Source organism: Phyllobates terribilis, unplaced genomic scaffold (assembly GCF_046119375.1).
Source record: "Phyllobates terribilis strain yellow unplaced genomic scaffold, ASM4611937v1 Scaffold_2__4_contigs__length_985480577, whole genome shotgun sequence".
Taxonomy (NCBI): domain Eukaryota; kingdom Metazoa; phylum Chordata; class Amphibia; order Anura; family Dendrobatidae; genus Phyllobates; species Phyllobates terribilis.
In genome coordinates, this window is record NW_027362762.1 from 759,460,980 (window position 1) to 759,480,327 (window position 19,348).

General features: G+C 39.1%; 1 protein-coding gene across 1 annotated transcript in view; it reads right to left on the reverse strand.

The window, feature by feature from the left end:
- Positions 1–19,348, reverse strand: part of CLCN4 (chloride voltage-gated channel 4) — a 63,611-nt gene that overhangs the window by 12,985 nt on the left and 31,278 nt on the right. Inside the window, exons 7-11 of the mRNA XM_073667313.1 lie at positions 15,823–16,029; positions 15,656–15,736; positions 13,404–13,949; positions 7,897–8,083; positions 4,517–4,915 (exon numbers count right to left, since the gene is read on the reverse strand). Coding sequence (XP_073523414.1) covers positions 4,517–4,915; positions 7,897–8,083; positions 13,404–13,949; positions 15,656–15,736; positions 15,823–16,029 — 1,420 coding nt within the window. The remainder of the gene's footprint in view (positions 1–4,516; positions 4,916–7,896; positions 8,084–13,403; positions 13,950–15,655; positions 15,737–15,822; positions 16,030–19,348) is intronic.

A 19,348-nucleotide genomic window follows, 5' to 3' on the forward strand; every position in this document is an offset into this window, starting at 1 on the left:
TTTTACACTGCACTTTCGTGTGAAGACTCATCCTTACTCAGCGGCACAGCAATCCAACAATTAATATCCCAATGCAACTCAATTCTTCCCGCCGAGGATTTCCTATCCATCTGTACATGAAGCCACAGCAGCTGATATCTACATGCCTTCCCACTAGCTAACTATAGCACCCTATGTGCACATTGTCTCATCCTCAGCTCACTTCTACTGTAGATTAAAATCATAACATCAAAAATATTAAAGGGAATGTATCATCAGAAAATGACCAATTGTTTAAAGGTGCTTTCAGGAAAGTGGACCCTGAATGCTGTAAAATGGCTAAAATAACAAACAGCAAGCATTTACCCTCCCCAGCTTCAGCTCTGGATCACCGCTGCTGCTTGTGTCTTAGTGTTTCGGTTGCAGCAGTGACATCACGTTGATAGAGCGCATCACCGCTGAGGCCAATAACTGAGCTCTATTACAGTGCTGAGGAAGACAGCATGAGCCGCTGAGCTCAGCAATTGGATACTGAGTTGATGCGCATGGTCGACATTATGTCACCACTGTAGCCACCAAGGTTCTAGGAGCATCTGGGAGATGGCATGGACCTGGGGACGGTGAATACCTGTCATTTGTTATTTTAGGTATTTAATAACATTTTTAGATCTACTTCCCTGAAAGAGGAAAAACCCTTTATATAGGGTTTCTTTGTTAAATTTATTTTGTTTTATTTTTTTAATTTTCCACATTACTATCCATATTAAAAGCAAAAACTGAAATCTTGCAATAGTGGGTGACCTGTGCATCCAATCAAAGAGTCAGAATCAAGCAAAAGTTTTGATTCTCTATGTGTTTCAAAGATCTTTGTGGTTTTCCTGAAGAAGTTGTAATACTGCGAAACGCGTAGAGAATAGACCGCACTGTCAACACTTTCACTTGATTCTGACTCCTTGATTGGGTGTACACCAGCAGGGCAGGTCTCCCACTATTTCCTTACTACCCATATTACTACGTTGGATCTGCCAACCTGTGGGCTGCAGCAGCTATTTTATTCCTATATACAACCATATCAGGTGAGCAGAACCACATCTGATCACTACGTTAATCTGGAGAACACCCTATTGCGCTTTTTTTGTTCTCTAGCCAATTTCAATTTTCACACTATCACTCAGCTAGACTTAAATTTCCTAATCTTTATAGAAGAAGGATTCTATCCAAAAAATAGAGTCTGAGTCAGTCTATTGCTGCTAATGTCCATGTGCCTGAGACCAACAGGAAGTAGGAGTGTAATATTAGGTCTAGTGGCCAGTGTGAAAATTGCAAGATTTTTTTTTAATATAGATCATATTTTGAAATATAAAATGATCAAAAATTCATAGTGTCATAGTTTTCCTGGGAAATGAGTGCACTTGGGCTTTAAAAATATACATGCATCAGATGTTCTAGGTAGAGTAAAGCTAGGAGAATATCCTCCTGAATTCTCTCCCATCTCTCAGTTGGACTTGATGGACATGTGTCTTTTTAAAAAGTACTAGCTATATAGCTAGTCCATTCCTTTTAAAACATAACTTAATTTCCCATCTTTCGGTCCATGGCTTATTGTCAGGAAGTTGCTGTGAAGCCCTTTGCAAAATCCCTTTTGTCAATAACCCCTTCCTGCAGCGGCCAATTTTATTTTTTTTCATTTTAGTTTTTCTCATCGCCTCCTTCCAAAAACCATAACTTTTTTATTTTTCTTTAGACATAGACATATGGGGGGTTGTTTTTTGTGGGCTGACTTGTACTTTTGAAAGACACATTTTACCCACGATGTACTGAAAAAGAGGGAAAAAATTCCAAGTGCAATGAAACTGCAAAAAAAAACACAATTCCGTCATTGTTTTTGGGCTTTGTTTTACGATGTTAATCATGAAGAAAAAACTTATCTGACATTAAGTTTCTCCAGGTTATTAAGATTACGGACATATCAAACTTGTGCTGTTTTTATTATTTTAGTGGTGAAAAAAGTAAAAAATCTGTAAAGAAAAACTTTGTTAGTGAGACTATTATCCAAGACCCGTAATGTCTTCTTTTTTCAGTTGATGGAGCAGTGTGAGGACTTGGGATAGATATGACTTTTGATCGCTTCTTATTTCACTTTTTTGCAGCATTACAGTGAACAAAAGACCGCAATTCTGTTGGTTTTAATTTTACGGTTTACGGTTTTAACATTTTATATTCCAAAAGATAGGACATTTATGGATGTAGTGATACCAAATATGTGTATTTTTTTAAACACTTTAATTTTTAATGTGATAAATTTAAATTTTTATGGTTTTTTTTTAATTTTTTATATTTTTTAAAACATTTTTTTTATACAGAATTACAACATTATTGCTGCACACAGTAAAAATCACGGTCTCCTTTGAAGCCCAACCACAACCTGGACTTCAATTGAGTGCTGTGATGGCAAACAAGGGGGTGTTCAGCTGACTCTTAGCTGCCATTGCAACCCATCTACATCAAGCAACTGCTTTGCGGAGTGGTGGGTTGGGCAATGGGTGCATGGAATGGCACAGAGCCACCTATTAAAGGCAATTCCTAACTGTGTGCCACAGTCATTATCTGCCCGGCATGGTACGAGCTCAGCCGCTGAGCCTGCTCCATACGCCATCTTCCAAATCGTGCCGTACTTGTACGGCGGATCTTGGGAAAGGGTTAATGCCATTGACTTTCTACACATTATTTTAAATAAAAATATTTCTAAAAAAAAGATATGTTTACTAACATTTAAGAATTGCAGGGTAAGCAATCCTAGTCATATGAACCTGATCTGCTCTGTAAACAAGAAATGTCTTGATTAAAAGGAATTTAGAAAAAAGCTTCCTGGCAGCAGCTTCCCAGCAGCCCGCTGTGATCAAGTGGTTTTTTTTTGTGTATGTTTATAAAATTATGATACGTTCTGGAGAAAATGGTTCAAATGTTTTACATGTTTAGTGTTTTTTCCTCTTTGATTGTGATATGTTATTGTGCAATGAAACAAGATACCTGATGTGAACTCAGGGGTTTTATATGGAAAATCTGGGGCAAAATATGAATATTACATTGGGTCAGTCCCTTTACTGTTTATACTTATAATGACATTGGATCATGTGGAAACCTAATGATTAACCATTTGTTATTAAAAATTATTAACACAAAAAAAGTTTGATAGCCTATAAAATCAAGACTAGTCATACACAACCCATTCGGCCAGAAAAGTATGGCGGCAGCTTATACCCCTCTCCCCATTGCAATTAACATGTATTCCTGGTCATGATTGCCCCCTCATAATTATTGTGCTCTACATTTGTTCAACCTTTGTAGGATTTGGCTGAGAAGGATGGGCTAGAAGATAGTTTGTGATGGAAGGTAGTGGAGACCCAAGGGCCTTTGTCCATTTTGCTCTTCCATATTATATAGCCCTACTTATATGTACAGTAAAATGCAAAATGCGATTCAAAGATGAACATATGCTTTAAAGTTAATCTGTCACCAGGTTTTTGCTACCCCATCTGAGAGCAGCATGATGTAGGGACAGAGATCCTGATTCCTGCGATGTAGCACTTACTGGGTAGCTTGCTGCACTTTTGATAAAATCACAGTTTTATCTGCTGCAGATTTACCAGTTCTCTGAATGCTGAGCTCTGTATAACCCTACCCACACCACTGATTGGCAGCTTTCTATGTACACTGTGCATAGGCAGAAAGCTGACAATCAGTGGTAGGGTGGGGTCATACAGAGCTTATGAATATGGAGGAATACAAGTTTACTAGTCCTCTAGTGATTTCATCATAACTACAGCAAGAAGCCGAGATAGTGACATCACTTGAATTGGGGTCTCGGTTTCTACATTAAAGCTGTTCTCAGATTAAGTAGCAAAACCTGGTGATAGATTCTCTTTATTCCAATTATAAGTATAAAGCAAAAATTCTGTGAGTTTTGTAAAACATTCATAGCAGTATAAAATGGGCATGTATGGATATCAACTATGATAGAGCCTTACCGGGCATCCTTAGTGCCCCATTTAATTGTAAAGTTCCGTGGAATATGTTGGCGCTATATGAATAAAAAACAATTATTATTATTATTATACATCCTGTTTCTACTGTTCTATAGCAGACACAAGCTCTAAACAAGGTCTAATCTGTTCTGCATTTACTCCATTTGTGTCAAGTATACATAGGGTATGTGGCCAACACTATACACCCACCAATACTATTTCTTGTCACACAATTTTAAAAAGACAAAAAGTGGTTGAAGATTTTGATACCCGTGCTGCCCATCAGCAGACAGTCTTAAGAGCTCTACTGGGCTTCTCCACCTAGCAATAATCTTTGATAATACAGAAGTGGATTCTTTATAAAACAAATAAAATGTGAAGACTAAATTAAAGTAATATAAATACAGGATTTCCCTAAATACTGGTGTGTTTAATGCGAAAGGAGTAAACTTCTCATTGATAAAAAACAGTGATATGAAAAATGCATATAAGATTATAAATCCCAAACTTACTGATCGCAATTATGAGTTCTCTCCTTTGGGCAAAGCCAATCAGACGTTCTGAGTCTCTGGACACCACAACAGGGAAACCATTATAATCGGTGTCTTTGATTAGAGTCTCCACATCTTCTACTGTCATATTGTCCTGAGTAAGAACAGAGAGCGGCGGCTCACCACGACGAGGTCTCATGACGTCTGTTGCTAGAGTTCTGTGGGTGAATTCGTCCTTGACATCCAAGAATGGGTATCCATTTAGATGGATGTGTGCATCATAAATTCCTTCTTTGCCAAATGCATCTGCAACCCATTTACTGGTTACTGCGGCTGCCATTAATGGTACTATGTACTCCAGACCGCCCGTCAACTCGAACATAATAACAACCAAGGAAACAGTCATCCTAGTGACTCCACCTGAAAATAAAAATAACATGACGATGGCATAGTGATTTCTACAGAAAAGACAGATTATTAATTTACAGAACACTAATCCACAGTCACAGATGGTCCCATTGTGGTTATGGATGAGCGCCACATATAGACAAATCAGACCAAAATCGACAGTAACTTATTAGATAATATGAACATTTCAGGGACTGGCAAGTCAGCATCTCCATTTGGCACTTTCACAACACAATGGCTTGTTAGTTCTATATAGCACATACAGTAACTGATATTTAGGGCTTGTTTATGCCGGCTGCCCAGCGGCCGTAAATGATCGCCGATCAGCTGTAGTGGCCATTTATAGCTTGTTTCGACAAGCTGACTGCGCTTATGATGCACATAGACCAATTAGTAATAGATCTTTCTTTGCGCATATACTATTGCGCATATACTATTATAGTTCTGCCGATGTAGGATGTTGTGCTGCCGAGAGTGTTGAATTTTTTAAGCAAACTTAGAGATGATTTCACCTGACGAACGAGCATTTTGATCGTCAGCCTGTTTACACTGCATTCTTAGAAATGTTCATTCCTGATAACCATGCAGTGTTTAGGCACCCGTAGTCTTCTTCTACAAATTTTATGTTTTTTATCATCAAATCGTCTGATTTTATGTAAATCTTTCCTATTGCGTAAAGTAATAAATGTTAAACTGATGCTGACCAAACCCAGCATTTTCACAAGAAAATATGGAGGCCTCCTGACTCTCACCAACAGCTGATGTTGGAAGAGAGAATGATCAGGCAGTTGGACATTAACCTGCCCAATCCAGACAACACGCCACCATAGACGTCTGGCAGGGGCTTATTCCTCCCCTCGACTGAGAAGAACTTTACTCAGATTTCAATTATTTTGACAAACACTAGAAAATGCTCCATTCACACTTATGAATTTCCTCTAACAAAATTCCTCTAGGTCTGCTATTCCTATTAGATTACGCCTTTTTCATGGCAGACAGAACTAAGCCAACAAAGAGTGTTGCTGCAAGTGGTGCAAAAGTAGTATCGCAATCTGGATAATGGTGTCTAAAAAGGCCCAAAAACACATCTGCTGGAAAAAAAAGGTGGAAACATTATAAATCTTAGGTGGGGATCCTGTTACAGATTTTCCAACATGCACCTAAATTGTTCACCCAGAAATAGATATTTGATGACCTATCTAGAGGACACGTCATCAGTAGCAGATTGGTTGGGGGCCGATATCCGATGCTTCCACCGATCAGATGTTTCTTGCTTTGGCGGTGGTTGGATGTAAACACTTTGAACGGCGCTGCTGAGCACAGCTCCAAGCAAAGCGTAGGATACTGCAGCAAAGCGCAGTTTCTTTTGGATAGAAGCTTTACTGCTGAGACAATGGCCGTTACACCTTGAATAGAGCTGTGCTTGCATCAAAGTGTTTACATGTTTTGCTCTGGTCGCCGGAACAAAAATCAGGTGATCGGCGGGGGCACCGGGTGTCGAACCTCCACAGATCTGTTGGTGATGACCTATCCTGAAGATAGGTCATCAAATACCTATGGATGGATAACCCCTTTAAGAATGTATTTGGCAATTCCTTATATTTCCTTATATTCTATGTACAGCAATGTATGGATATAAATCAGGCAGGCAGCAAAGGAGCCTCTCAGATTCCAACTTTACCTGACAGCTTTGCATGTTTTCATCAAGTTGATTTTGCTGCTGAAGGCAGGAATTCTAATAACTACAGTAAATTAGGGAATAACTATTTCAGCAAGCTTCTAGTATATTACAATGTGAACCTAACCTTTAATTACCCCCCTTAGTGCATGCTATGTTACACAACACAATGTTTCTATTGTTCACATTTACACTTGTACTATGGTCTGGGTATTGATTTCCTCTAGTTCTCTTCTTTTATTGTTTCACAGTTTCTCTTTTCGCCATCTGCAATATCTACTTAACACTTTAGGAGCTGAATTACCGAAACAGAGAAAACCCAGCATGACGTGACATTATGAATATAGCGCAACACCAGGAAAAATTACTGATTATGCTTTGGCTTGAAAATACATGTTCAGCGTCTATAGACATTTCAACACATTGTAGTAGATTAGATGTCATTCTCTGAGCTGGATTTCTAAGACTCAGATATTATAGGTATTGAGCCCCATCATATGCCCGGTATCATTTATTACCATACTTACTCCATTTATTGAAATATTATATGGATTGCTAAATGTGTCTTTTCTAAAGGGAATCTGTGACTAGGATCAGTCCTTCTAAACCGTCTATATGGGCATGAGGTCATAGGAAGTTGAATAAAATGCTACTTTGATATCTGCGATCTGATGTTTTATTCCAGAGAAATCCATGCTTTTCTTATATGTAAATGAGCTGTTCAGGACTATGGGCCGGACACTGATCTGCATGAGAATCTGTCTCCAGAGATTATTTTTAATAAAAGGGGGAGTTACCAGTGTGAGACAGGTAACTAACACAGAACAGGACAAATTAACTTTGTCTTCTTACAAATATAATAGCAGCTGCAGCTCTCACAGCTCTGCTGTATTACAACAATACTGCAACCCAGTCTGCCCGTGAGATGGAAGCTGAAGCTCAGAGGAACCCGCGGATGTGTCAGTTAGGGCTCGCTCATACTGGAGTACAAAACGGAGGAGTGTAATGCGAGAAAATTTCGCATTGCACTCTGACCAGTGTTATTCAATGAGGCAGAGCAGATCTGAGATTTTTGAATAGCAGATATCAAGATATAATGTTATTCAGCTTCCTATGACCTACATACCCATATAGATGACTTAGCAGGGATGATCCTACTGACAGATTCTCTTTAATTAACACTATCACCACATTATGTGGCACTTGTAGAGGTGCATGGGTCCCTACTTTAGCTCCATATGCTGTAGTTCATAAAATATTGTGTCCTATTTTATCACACTAGTTTGTGATGTGGAGGAAGTCAATAGGTCAGTACCTAGGCAAGCTGCAGCTCCCACCATAGCATAGAGTCCTGGTGTGACACAATCTGCTCCTGGTCTGCACCAGTTCCTAAAGATGATCCAGTCATGGTGGTGATAGGCCAGCTGCTCAACTCCAACACCGACTATGCGACCGGCTATAGCTCCCACTGCTATGCTTGGAATAAACAGACCAGATGGGATCTGTAAAAATAGAGAAAATCAGTTGTGCAGATGAAAATGCAACATATTATAAAATATAATAAGAAATGAGGCTAGATAATTCCCATAAACCAAACAATTGGTGTCAACTTTTCAGGCTATTTCCTACCATTTTCCATATGATCCATACAGAAAAGACATTAAGGCCACGGCCCCACTATCAGTATTTGGTCAGTATTCGGTCAGTATTTTTTCTCAGGAGTGGGAGCCAAAACCAGGAGTGTGTGATAAATGCAGAATTGGTGACTTGTTTCTATTATACCTTTTCTCTGATTGTTCCTCACCTGGTTTTGGCTCCCACTCCTGAGAAAAGATACTGACCAAATACTTACCAAATACTGATTCTGGGGCCGTGGCCTAAAGGTTGGTTTCTGAAGTCAACGTTCCACTGGCCCACCAGTGTGCCCAAGCTGTGACACAAGGCCTCAAGGGTCCAATAGAAGAAATCCATATTTAGAGCAGACTTATGGGTGATATTTCTATTAATGTGCACATGAAAGGTTTCGTGAAAGGTGGATATTTGGATTCTGAGACCAACCGAAAGTTGTTTGACAGCTAAAATGTATAATATCATCTATCTATCTATCTATAAATATTTTCAACAATATTTTTAAATGCTTTTATTTTTGATCCAAAATCTAGTGTCCTCCTTGCAATATGAACATGCCGGTTCATGGGTTTTCCACAATATTTGCTCTAGTATAGAGGTTAAAACACCACAGGAACATGAAAAGGCGCAAGGATATTGTATCTACTGTGCTGTGAAAGATGTTACAATGATATGGTAAAAATTAGGAAAACATATCAGATATATCACACACCTAAAATGTGAGTAACGACAAGGCTCAGCAGTTTCCCTGTATGGCAGATTGTTGGATAGGGAACATGTATGCACAAAATGCCTTCAATAAAAGACTTACTGTGTCATGGATTTTTTTTATAATTATTCTAGGTTCTTCAAATATTTAGAGAAGTGCTCCGAGGCGACCTTCTAGGGCTGAGACTCTTGGTGGTCTCACTTATTAAAACAGCTTGTAAATATTCATGAAACAGGAAAGACACCTGCAAAAAGTCTATAGGCTAATATAAAGGAGAACGTGTCCTTGATGCAAAAACAGGCTGAATAATTGATCTCTACCAAGAAGCAAATTTACTAGAAGGAACATGGGGACTGGGCGGATTTATTAGGCGATGTTACGACATAATGGCTTGCTCAGTTGATACCATAAGAGGATGCGTTCACCTAGGAACCTAGGAAGTTTTCTACTGATACTTTAGTTTAAGTCAGTTACTGTATTATAGTCAATAAAGTTAAAGGCTGACAATAATAAATCTATAGTTCACAAGAACCACATTAGATACAGTACAGACCAAAAGTTTGGACACACCTTTGCATTTAAAGATTTTTCTGTATTTTCATGACTATGAAAATTGTACATTCACACTGAAGGCATCAAAACTATGAATTAACACATGTGGAATTATATACTTAACAAAAAAGTGTGAAACAACTGAAAATATGTCTTATATTCTAGGTTCTTCAAAGTAGCCACCTTTTGCTTTGATGACTGCTTTGCACACTCTTGGCATTCTCTTGATGAGCTTCAAGAGGTAGTCACCGGAAATGGTCTTCCAACAATCTTGAAGGAGTTCCCAGAGATGCTTAGCACTTGTTGGCCCTTTTGCCTTCACTCTGTGGTCCAGCTCACCCCAAACCATCTCGATTGGGTTCAGGTCTGGTGACTGTGGAGGCCAGGTCATCTGGCATAGCACCCCATCACTCTCCTACTTGGTCAAATAGCCCTTACACAGCCTGGAGGTGTGTTTGGGGTCATTGTCCTGTTGAAAAATAAATGATGGTCCAACTAAACACAAACCGGATGGAACAGCATGCCGCTTCAAGATGTTGCGGTAGCCATGCTGGTTCAATTTGCCTTCAATTTTGAATAAATCCCCAACAGTGTCACCAGCAAAGCACCCCCACACCATCACACCTCCTCCTCCATGCTTCACGGTGGGAACCAGGCATGTAGAGTCCATCCGTTCACCTTTTCTGCGCCGCACAAAGACATGGTGGTTGGAACCAAAGATCTCAAATTTGGACTCATCAGACCAAAGCACAGATTTCCACTGGTCTAATGTCCATTCCTTGTGTTCTTTAGCCCAAACAAGTCTCTTCTGCTTGTTGCCTGTCCTTAGCAGTGGTTTCCTAGCAGCTATATTACCATGAAGGCCTGCAGCACAAAGTCTCCTCTTAACAGTTGTTGTAGAGATGTGTCTGCTGCTAGAACTCTGTGTGGCATTGACCTGGTCTCTAATCTGAGCTGCCGTTAACCTGCGATTTCTGAGGCTGGTGACTCGGATAATCTTATCCTCAGAAGCAGAGGTGACTCTTGGTCTTTCTTTCCTGGGGCGGTCCTCATGTGAGCCAGTTTCTTTGTAGCGCTTGATGGTTTTTGCAACTGCACTTGGGGACACTTTCAAAGTTTTCCCAATTTTTCGGACTGACTGACCTTCATTTCTTAAAGTAATGATGGCCACTCGTTTTTCTTTACTTAGCTGCTTTTTTCTTGCCATAATACAAATTCTAACAGTCTATTCAGTAGGACTATCAGCTGTGTATCCACCAGACTTCTGCACAACACAACTGATGGTCCCAACCCCATTTATAAGGCAAGAGATCGCACTTATTAAACCTGACAGGGCACACCTGTGAAGTGAAAACCATTTCCGGTGACTACCTCTTGAAGCTCATCAAGAGAATGCCAAGAGTGTGAATGTACAATATTCAAAGTCATGAAAACACAGAAAAATCTTTAAATGAGAAGGTGTGTCCAAACTTTTGGTCTGTACTGTAGATAGATCTTTTGAAAATAAAAGTACTTTATTATTTACTTTATGGTCCCGATTAATCAAAGTGCTAACGCCAGAAAACTGGTATAAAAAAAAAAGTTGCAAACTTTTGCATAACACCAAGTTGCTCAAACATTTTGCGACTTTTGGTGTTCTCATGCCAGCTCCGCCAAAATGGGTGGACCTTGGGAGGAGTCAAGGAGGTACAGGGCGTGGCAATGCCAGTTAATCAAATTCATCTAAAGTGGCAGTGTTTTTTATGCCAGAAATCTTACTCCAGTCATCGACTGGAATAATATTTGTGGAGAGGCACATGGAGGCGCACACCACTGATAAGATGTGCCAAATTCATTAAGTGGTGTGTGTCTCTCGAATGAATTTGGTGCAACTTATTCCTTCACGCCCCCCATTAAAACTGGTATAACAAAACATCAACTTCAATGAATTGGGGCCTATGTTTTTATTTTATGTGCTGCTGAATTCGAACCCCCATTCTGGTGATTGGTGGGGCTCCCAGCAATCTGAAATTCATCCCCTATGTGCTCGGGAAGACTCTTTAATGTTCAGCGTAACTTCCAACAACTTAATAATGTGCTGAGTAATAATCTGCTTTATTTAAGAACTATGCTGTCTTACCCCTGTAATGTCTCCTAGTTGCCAGCTACTATATCTTTCTTTTGTCTTACTTGCTGTCCACTGCCTATAGTAACGGATGATCTGTCTCTAGCAGCAGACACACTGAGATGGATGATTTTAAGTAGGTGTGATTTTATTTTCTCTGTGCTCCTTCTGTTCTGTCTGGAAGAACTGCATGCATGCATAACAGAGAAGTGGGCTTTCAGTTCAAGGCGGGCAAGCTACTGGGTATTGGCAAGAGAAACACATGCTGAAAAGTGAGAAAAATTAAGTTTCAGAACCTATAGTGCTGGTAGGAAGCTTATGCAGAGGATTTGCCCAAGAAATTAAACAGGATGGCAAATTTCAAAGACTTGAGGCAGTTTTTGGAATGGTATTAGAATGTTATATGCCCTAAAAGCAATTTCAATTTGTTGGTGGTGTTACTAAGACCAGGCTTTTCTAGAGATTTTCTGTAAAAGGACAGGTATGCTTTAGATAATAAAAATAAGTCTAGGGAAATGGTAGCGGTTAAGTAGCCGACACCTCACATATCCCTTATGCCAGTACTGTAGAAACAAAATACCTTTTATGTCCAATAACCAACATAAAACTTGAAGGGGTTGTCCAGGACTATTTTTTTTCCTATGGGCTTAAAAACTAACAGGCAGGTAGTGCTAACCACCTGCCTGTTCTAAAACTCCCACCGGTGATTTGGCTGCTCCATGTCAACAGCCAACGTCATGCTGATTGACAGCTGGCTCCCCGCAGTTAGGCAGCAGGGAGCTGCCTTTCAATGTCAATGACATCAGCAGTCACGTCCTGTCACCGGTGCAGAGAGGAAGAGAAGCCGCTGCCCTATTGATGGGACATCAGTGGAAGCTACTGAATCGGTTTGTGACCACTCTGTCGACGGAGACTGGCGCCGGGCACAACAGGCAGATAGTTAGCAACTACCTGCCTATTAGTTCTTTGGCACATAGTAAAAAATTAAATAGCCAATGATAACCCCTTTAACTGTGAAAAAGACACCCTTAAGAACAATTATGTGCACACCTTAAATGAAAATACTAGTTTACAAAAATTAGTAAGGAGGGTCACAATATGCATGGGTTAAAAAAAAGAGGGACATGGCTCTTATTAGATGTGTAGACCCATCAAATGTCTTACTTGAAGGGCTTGTTGAGTTGAACAGCTAAAGATGTGTTGTTTGTCCATAGGGTTAAATGGGATGTTATACTGATATATTATACATTTGAGTTTACATTACTAATTGATTGTCATCTCCAGAGTTTGTTTCAGTATATCTTTTGAGCTTGATGTATTTTTTATTGCAGTCTGATTTATACCATGGTAAGATTTGAAGGCGCTGAACAGGAGACATCATTAAAAAGACTTTAGTGATTGTATTAATTCTCCAAGGCAGTAAGTAATGTTCATACAATGCTAATGAGCAATAAAGCTTTTTGTCTTTTTTCTATAAAGCCGCTGCCTTTGTGCTGTTTTCCATTTAGGAATACAGACTTTTACAACAACATGTATTTCATTAAGATAATTGACATACAAAACGTGATGTGTGTGAATTTAGAGTCTCAATCCAATCAGACCTCAAATTAAGTAAATTATTTGATGTCTTCCTTAATTTGGGGCTTCATTCATACGATACTAAACTTTAAATATCCCAAATTTCTTGCTATGCCTTTACTGATAAAATTTTCCCTCTGGACCTTCACTATACGAAGATAGATTTGTATGGATTTCACTGATTTTAAGACCCTACAACTATCATAAAAGTAAAAGCCATGTAAAAAAAAACATTATCTAGTACACTTACCTTCATACCAAATGTAAAAATAGTGATTATAATTTTAAAAACAAGAGCTAGGGCTAATTGCCACATTGCAGTGTAAACTCCTGGGCCAGCTGGTCGATCCGGGATGTCATCCACCGGCCTGGTCATGTTGATATCATTAATGTAATCACAGAGTTGAGAAGACTCGAGTGCTCCACAGTCATTGAACAGCTCAGAGATGAGTTCACTTGTGCTTCTTCGTGTATATGGGTTTGGGTAAGCTATAATGGCCGTAATGGCTGTGACAGCAATAACTTCCAGGACTGGGTACTTGCCAAGGCTGGTGGTCTTACGCCTGCGACACCAAGCAATGTTACAACGAATAAAGAGGGTTCCCCACAGTCCTCCAAACACACCAAGAAGAATAAAAGGAAATAGCTCAGCCATGTACCAAGGAGTATGGTATTCGACATAAAAGAGAACCAGACGACTGTTCCCGAATGGGTTAATTGATCTCAGAGTAAATGCAGCCACGAGAGCAGCAAAGAAGGAACGCCACAGGGTTTTTAGAGGAAAATAGTAACTGACCTACAAAAAAAGGCAAATTTTAGTAATGAGCAAAAGTAAACAAACATTCTCCTCGTTATTTTAAAAATGAGATATATTTTTACTCATGTCGTCTAATTAAATGCTATGTTGCATTAGGAAAAGGGAAAATGAATTACCATGAATTCAGCTGATTACATTTTACCTATTTTATTAATATATGGTATCACATATTGTCTTGTTGAAAAATATAACTCATACTTTTAAAGCATCTAGACCTACTTAAAAATGGTGTGTTGACCCTTCTACAAACAAAAATAAGTCAAAATATGGTGTATTAAAAACTTGGATGCATTAAAATGTTCTCACAGTGGTATAAAATATTAAAATAATATAATAATTAGAGATGAGCGGATCTTTTGAAATTCGAATTAACTGACTTCTCTGAATTTTCTCCAAAAATTTGTTTTGCAGAGTATAAATTAGCATGAATCTCAATACTGGACAGCATGTAATTACTCGGAATATACACATGGGGAGAGGAGAGAGAGTGAAAAACCCACTGGCCATAAGAAATTACGCTTTATGGGTGAGGACCCCACTGACTGTAACAGCTTACACTCTACAGGAGAGAGCGAACCCTGTTGACCATAAGAGCTTATACTCTACAGAAGAGAGAGACTTACCTAGTGACTCTGGTGATGGAAAGTGACTCCGTACACACTGACGTACAATCCATACAAATTGTGCATCATTAAGAACTGCTGATCTGTGATTGTCCCAGTACTTGCCACCAGTGTACAAGGTATATTAATCCGTAAGATGTCATAGCTGCAGGGCATTACCCCATTCAGCAATGCAAAATGAATCTAGTCCTCTCTCAAATCCTTCAGCAGTGTGGGACATGGTGACAAGTAAGTTCTTTTTTTTTTATGAACCATGAATCAAATCTCAAAATGTTCAAATTAAACTCGAAGTCGATCCTCCGTGGATCGATCCGCTCATCTCTAAAAATAAGTATCATTCACCCAACAGATACCCTGCCATCCCATTCACATGGTTCCCAGGTCCCCTGCCAGTTTTTGTTTTTACTGCTCCATCTGGACAGACATTTGAATGCAGCAGCCAAACACTCAATGTAGCAGGGACATGTTAGTCTTCACTGTGGCCAGCGATTGGCTACAATGGTCACATGTCTGTCCATACAGAACAGAAAATACAGAGACTGGCAGGGGACCTCTCCAAGTGTCTGAACTGGAGCAGTGGAGAATTGGTAAGGTGAGTATTTCTACTTTTTCTCATTTCACACTACTCTGGGGGGGGGGGGTTAAGTTAACGAGCAACCCCTTTAACTTCTCCAGCTTTATAGGGAACAGGCAAACCATACTACTATAAATATGGTATCCTTAGCCATTTTTATGATTTTACAAAATGGGGTTAGAAATATTTATGTATGCTCAGTAATCATTAGTCAACGGTGGGGTGACATTTCAAGTGTAACATTTAAAATATTTGCATCAATGACAGTGCAGACCATGTAACTGCCAATGAGTGAATAGAGAAGATCTCATAATTTGTACAATGCTCATACATTATATTTTAGTATTATTATATTGTAAATTTCTAAATAGTTTTGATCTGATCCTAAATAGTTGGAATTAGAGCGCCTAAAATAATTTGTTTTATAGACTTTTATATTAACACATAATCTGTAAAGTCCAAAGGAGTAACTTTATTCTAATGAATACCTCTTCCAAACTGAAAAGCACACCACCAATTGGGGCTCCAAAAGCAACAGAGACTCCCACTGCCGCTGCTGCTGAGAGTACCTGTAACATAAATATTGTAGGTTTTAAAAAAATGGCATATTAGTATATAGATTAGGTAACATACTTCTTCAGGTTAATTTACTTACTTCCCTCCTCTTCCCTTCATTCTTGCTGTACTTGGACAACAGGCTGCTGAATAGGTTGCCACAGCAGCATGCCACATGCACTGAAGGTCCCTCTTTTCCGAGACTTAGTCCTGAAGACACCACTAGCACTAAAGTCACTGTTTTTATCAACAGTGTCCACTTTCCTAGGTAACCTCTTATTATGAAACCACTGAGGATGGTTTTTATCTAGAATATAAGAGAAGAAAAACCTTTAGACTGAATGTATATGGTGGACATTTAGAAAAGAAAGTCACATTTGATCATTTGAATCTGAAGCCTTTTTACAAGAAGACTATATATACAGCACAAAAGAATCATCATTTATTTTATTATAAAATTTCTTAACATAGAGTCTACGGTTCTAGTTTGTCATTCTGAAGATTAGTAAAATTTAGAAAGAATAAAAGTGGGGGTGAAGTGCCATATCAGACTTAGCCAATAGAAAAGTGTGGAGCTCCGTCAAGAAAAAAAAATCAGGCATCTTTCTTATTGTGGGCAAACCTCACACAAACTAATACGAAACAAAGGCCCCTATAAACATTAGAGAGTTGTAGGACAAATGATCGTTTATACAACAGCTACGTTCCCTGACTAGCCCATGCACAGGAACATACAACTACTGTGCTCTTTATGAGAGATTCGCTGCCAGACTGTTCTGGCAGCTTCTTATTTCTCTGAATGCATCGTCTGTCAAGGAAGAAATGGGATTCCTCTGTAAACCTTAAGCACACCATACACATTATATGGCTGTTTGATCAGCTGGCAGACATCTTGGCCGGCTCTCCCATAAACAGGTGCACTTGTTCAATTGAGTGCTATGTGTGTTCTCTATAAAAAATCCATCACCAGACCATGTCTGGCAGCAGCGTATCTCTGGGAAAACAAGCTGATCGGCAGCAGTGTTGAGCGAGCGTGCTCGGTTAACCCTTTCACTGAGCATGCTCGGGTGCTGCCCGAGTATTTTCGGCGTGCTCGAGCACAATTATGCTTGAGCCGCCATGGCTGCATGTGTCACGACTGTTAGACAGCTGGGACACATGCAGGGATTGTCAGCCTAATTGTCATCTTCCCCAATAACCAATTAACTGGGGCCCCCATACATGTTGGACTGTCACCTGAAACCCATTATAGTCAGTGGGTTTAGCTTATATTAGTGTCAGGATTCCTGTTGTCCTTCTACAGTTTGACAACTAGTGGCTGCTATTGTTCACCTTGATAATTGTGCTGCGGTAACACTCCTTACCAATAGAGGCTGCTGTTCTGTTCTGCAATTGCCCTTTACTTACTTTATGATGGCTGATTCTAAACCAGTGGATTCCATCTTGTTTCCTGCATGGACCTACTTAAAGCTATATGGATCTCTCACTCATGGCTTGAGTATCCTGCCATGATACTGGTGTAGCACTGCTGGAATCCAGTGGCCGGAGGAGCACAAGCAAGAAACAGCAAGCGATAGGAGAAGTTCTTGGAGGTAGCAAAAGGAGTTATAGGAAACAATCTGGAGATAAGTGAGAACAGACTTCATAAGAAAGTTCAGGAGCTGGAGACTGGAACTACACTAACAGCTAGACATAATACTCAAGCAATGAGTGAGAGATCCATGTGGTTTTAAGTAGGCCCAAACAGGAAGAAACATGGCTTCCACATGTTCAGAGTCTGCCATCTTAGTAAAGGGTAATTGCAGAACACAACAGCAGTTTCCAGTGGTAAGAAGAGGAAATGTAGCACAATTATCAAAGTGAACAATAGCAGCCACTAAAGGTCAAACTGCAGAAAGACAATAGGAACCCTGACAAGTAGTCTAATGTGTGTGAGAACCTAAATATTGTCCGCCAATGCTAACAATATTGTCAGGTCAGACCAACTTTACTCGAATGTATATGAAGGCCTTAGTACAGCGTTATGTTATCTAGTTTTAGACAGTTAATAAGGTATCTGAGGAGGAACACTAAAAATATATAAAATGTACCATATTCTATCTATACAAATTGTGTTGCTTGAGCTAAAATATATACAGTGCTCAGCATAAATGAGTGCACCCCCTTTGAAAAGTAAAATTTGAATCAATATTTCACTGAATACAAGAACAATTTCCAAAACTTTGACAAGACTGAGATTCATTGAACATTTTTTAACCCATAACATGACAGTAAGATTAATAGTGCAACTTTCTTTACAAAATCTTCAGTTTTACTCAAATTAGTTGATGCAAAAATGAATACAACCCACAACAAAAACTACAACATCTAGTATTTTGTATATTTTGCTGTCCTTGATTTTCATGAACAGCACCAAGTCTTCTATGCGGAATGAACAAGTTGCTGACGTTTTGCAAGTTGCAACATCTATGTCTTTCCATTCTTCAAGAATGACCTCTTTTAGAGCCTGGATGCTGAATGGAGAATAATGATCAACTTGTCTCTTCAGAATTACCTATAGGTTTTTCGGTTGGGTTCAGATCAGGAGACATACTTTCCCACCAATCAACTTGTTCGACCACAGAAATGCAACAGATGTGTGTTTTGGTTGACTGTGATGTTGGAAAAGTGCACATCTATCAAGGTGATGGTAGCATCTTTTTCAATATAAAACAGTACATCTGTGAATTCATGATACCATCAACGAAATGTAGTTCCCCGACATCAGTAGGCCTCACGCAGCCACACATAAGGATAGTGCACCACCATGTTTCACTGTAGGCACCATGCATTTATCTAAATTAATTTTTCTAACTGTATGGTCTTTACAATGAAATATGATGGTGGCAGTGTCCTTATGTGGGGCATTCAGTGAGATATTAATTAAAATCTTGCTTTTCAAAGAGCGTGTACTCATTCATGCTTAGCACTGTATATTTCTTTGCTCCTTCTTTACACAATGCCAAATAAGTTATAATTCTATAGGGTCCTGTTTCCAAAGACAAGCAGCATGTGCAAAATGAACCAAGGAATCGGCTTTAAATATAATGGGCTACAAATTGTGGTTCTGAGCTTCATTTCACTATAAAACTAGAATTTTGTAGCACACATGACACCATTTAAAGTTACATTAGCTTTTCAGTTAACTTCTTCATAGACACAGGTGTCAAGTCTCCCATTTCTCTCCAAAGTTTTCCGTTCCTTAAATAAAATGTAATTTCCATGTCTGATGCGTAGAAAGCAAGCATCAAACTCACCTGTAGAGCATGTTTATTTTTTTTAAATATCTAGTGTATAAAATATAACATAAAACTATGCTGACATATTTTGAGACCAACATTAAAAAATGGGAATCCTCAGTGGTTATTATTTTTTAATAGCTGACTGAAAAGATGAACTTTCAAGACTGGTTAGGTGTCTTCTTCACCATTGTAATCAGTGTAGGTTTAAAGAGGACCTGTCACTTGACATAAATATGCAATGCTTTTACATTTGTTTTTACTTGATGTCAATGTTGTTCTCCAGATTTCTTTTTGGTTTCTTTTTATCGTTTTATCTTTCTGTGCCTCTCCATTCCTGAGATATGG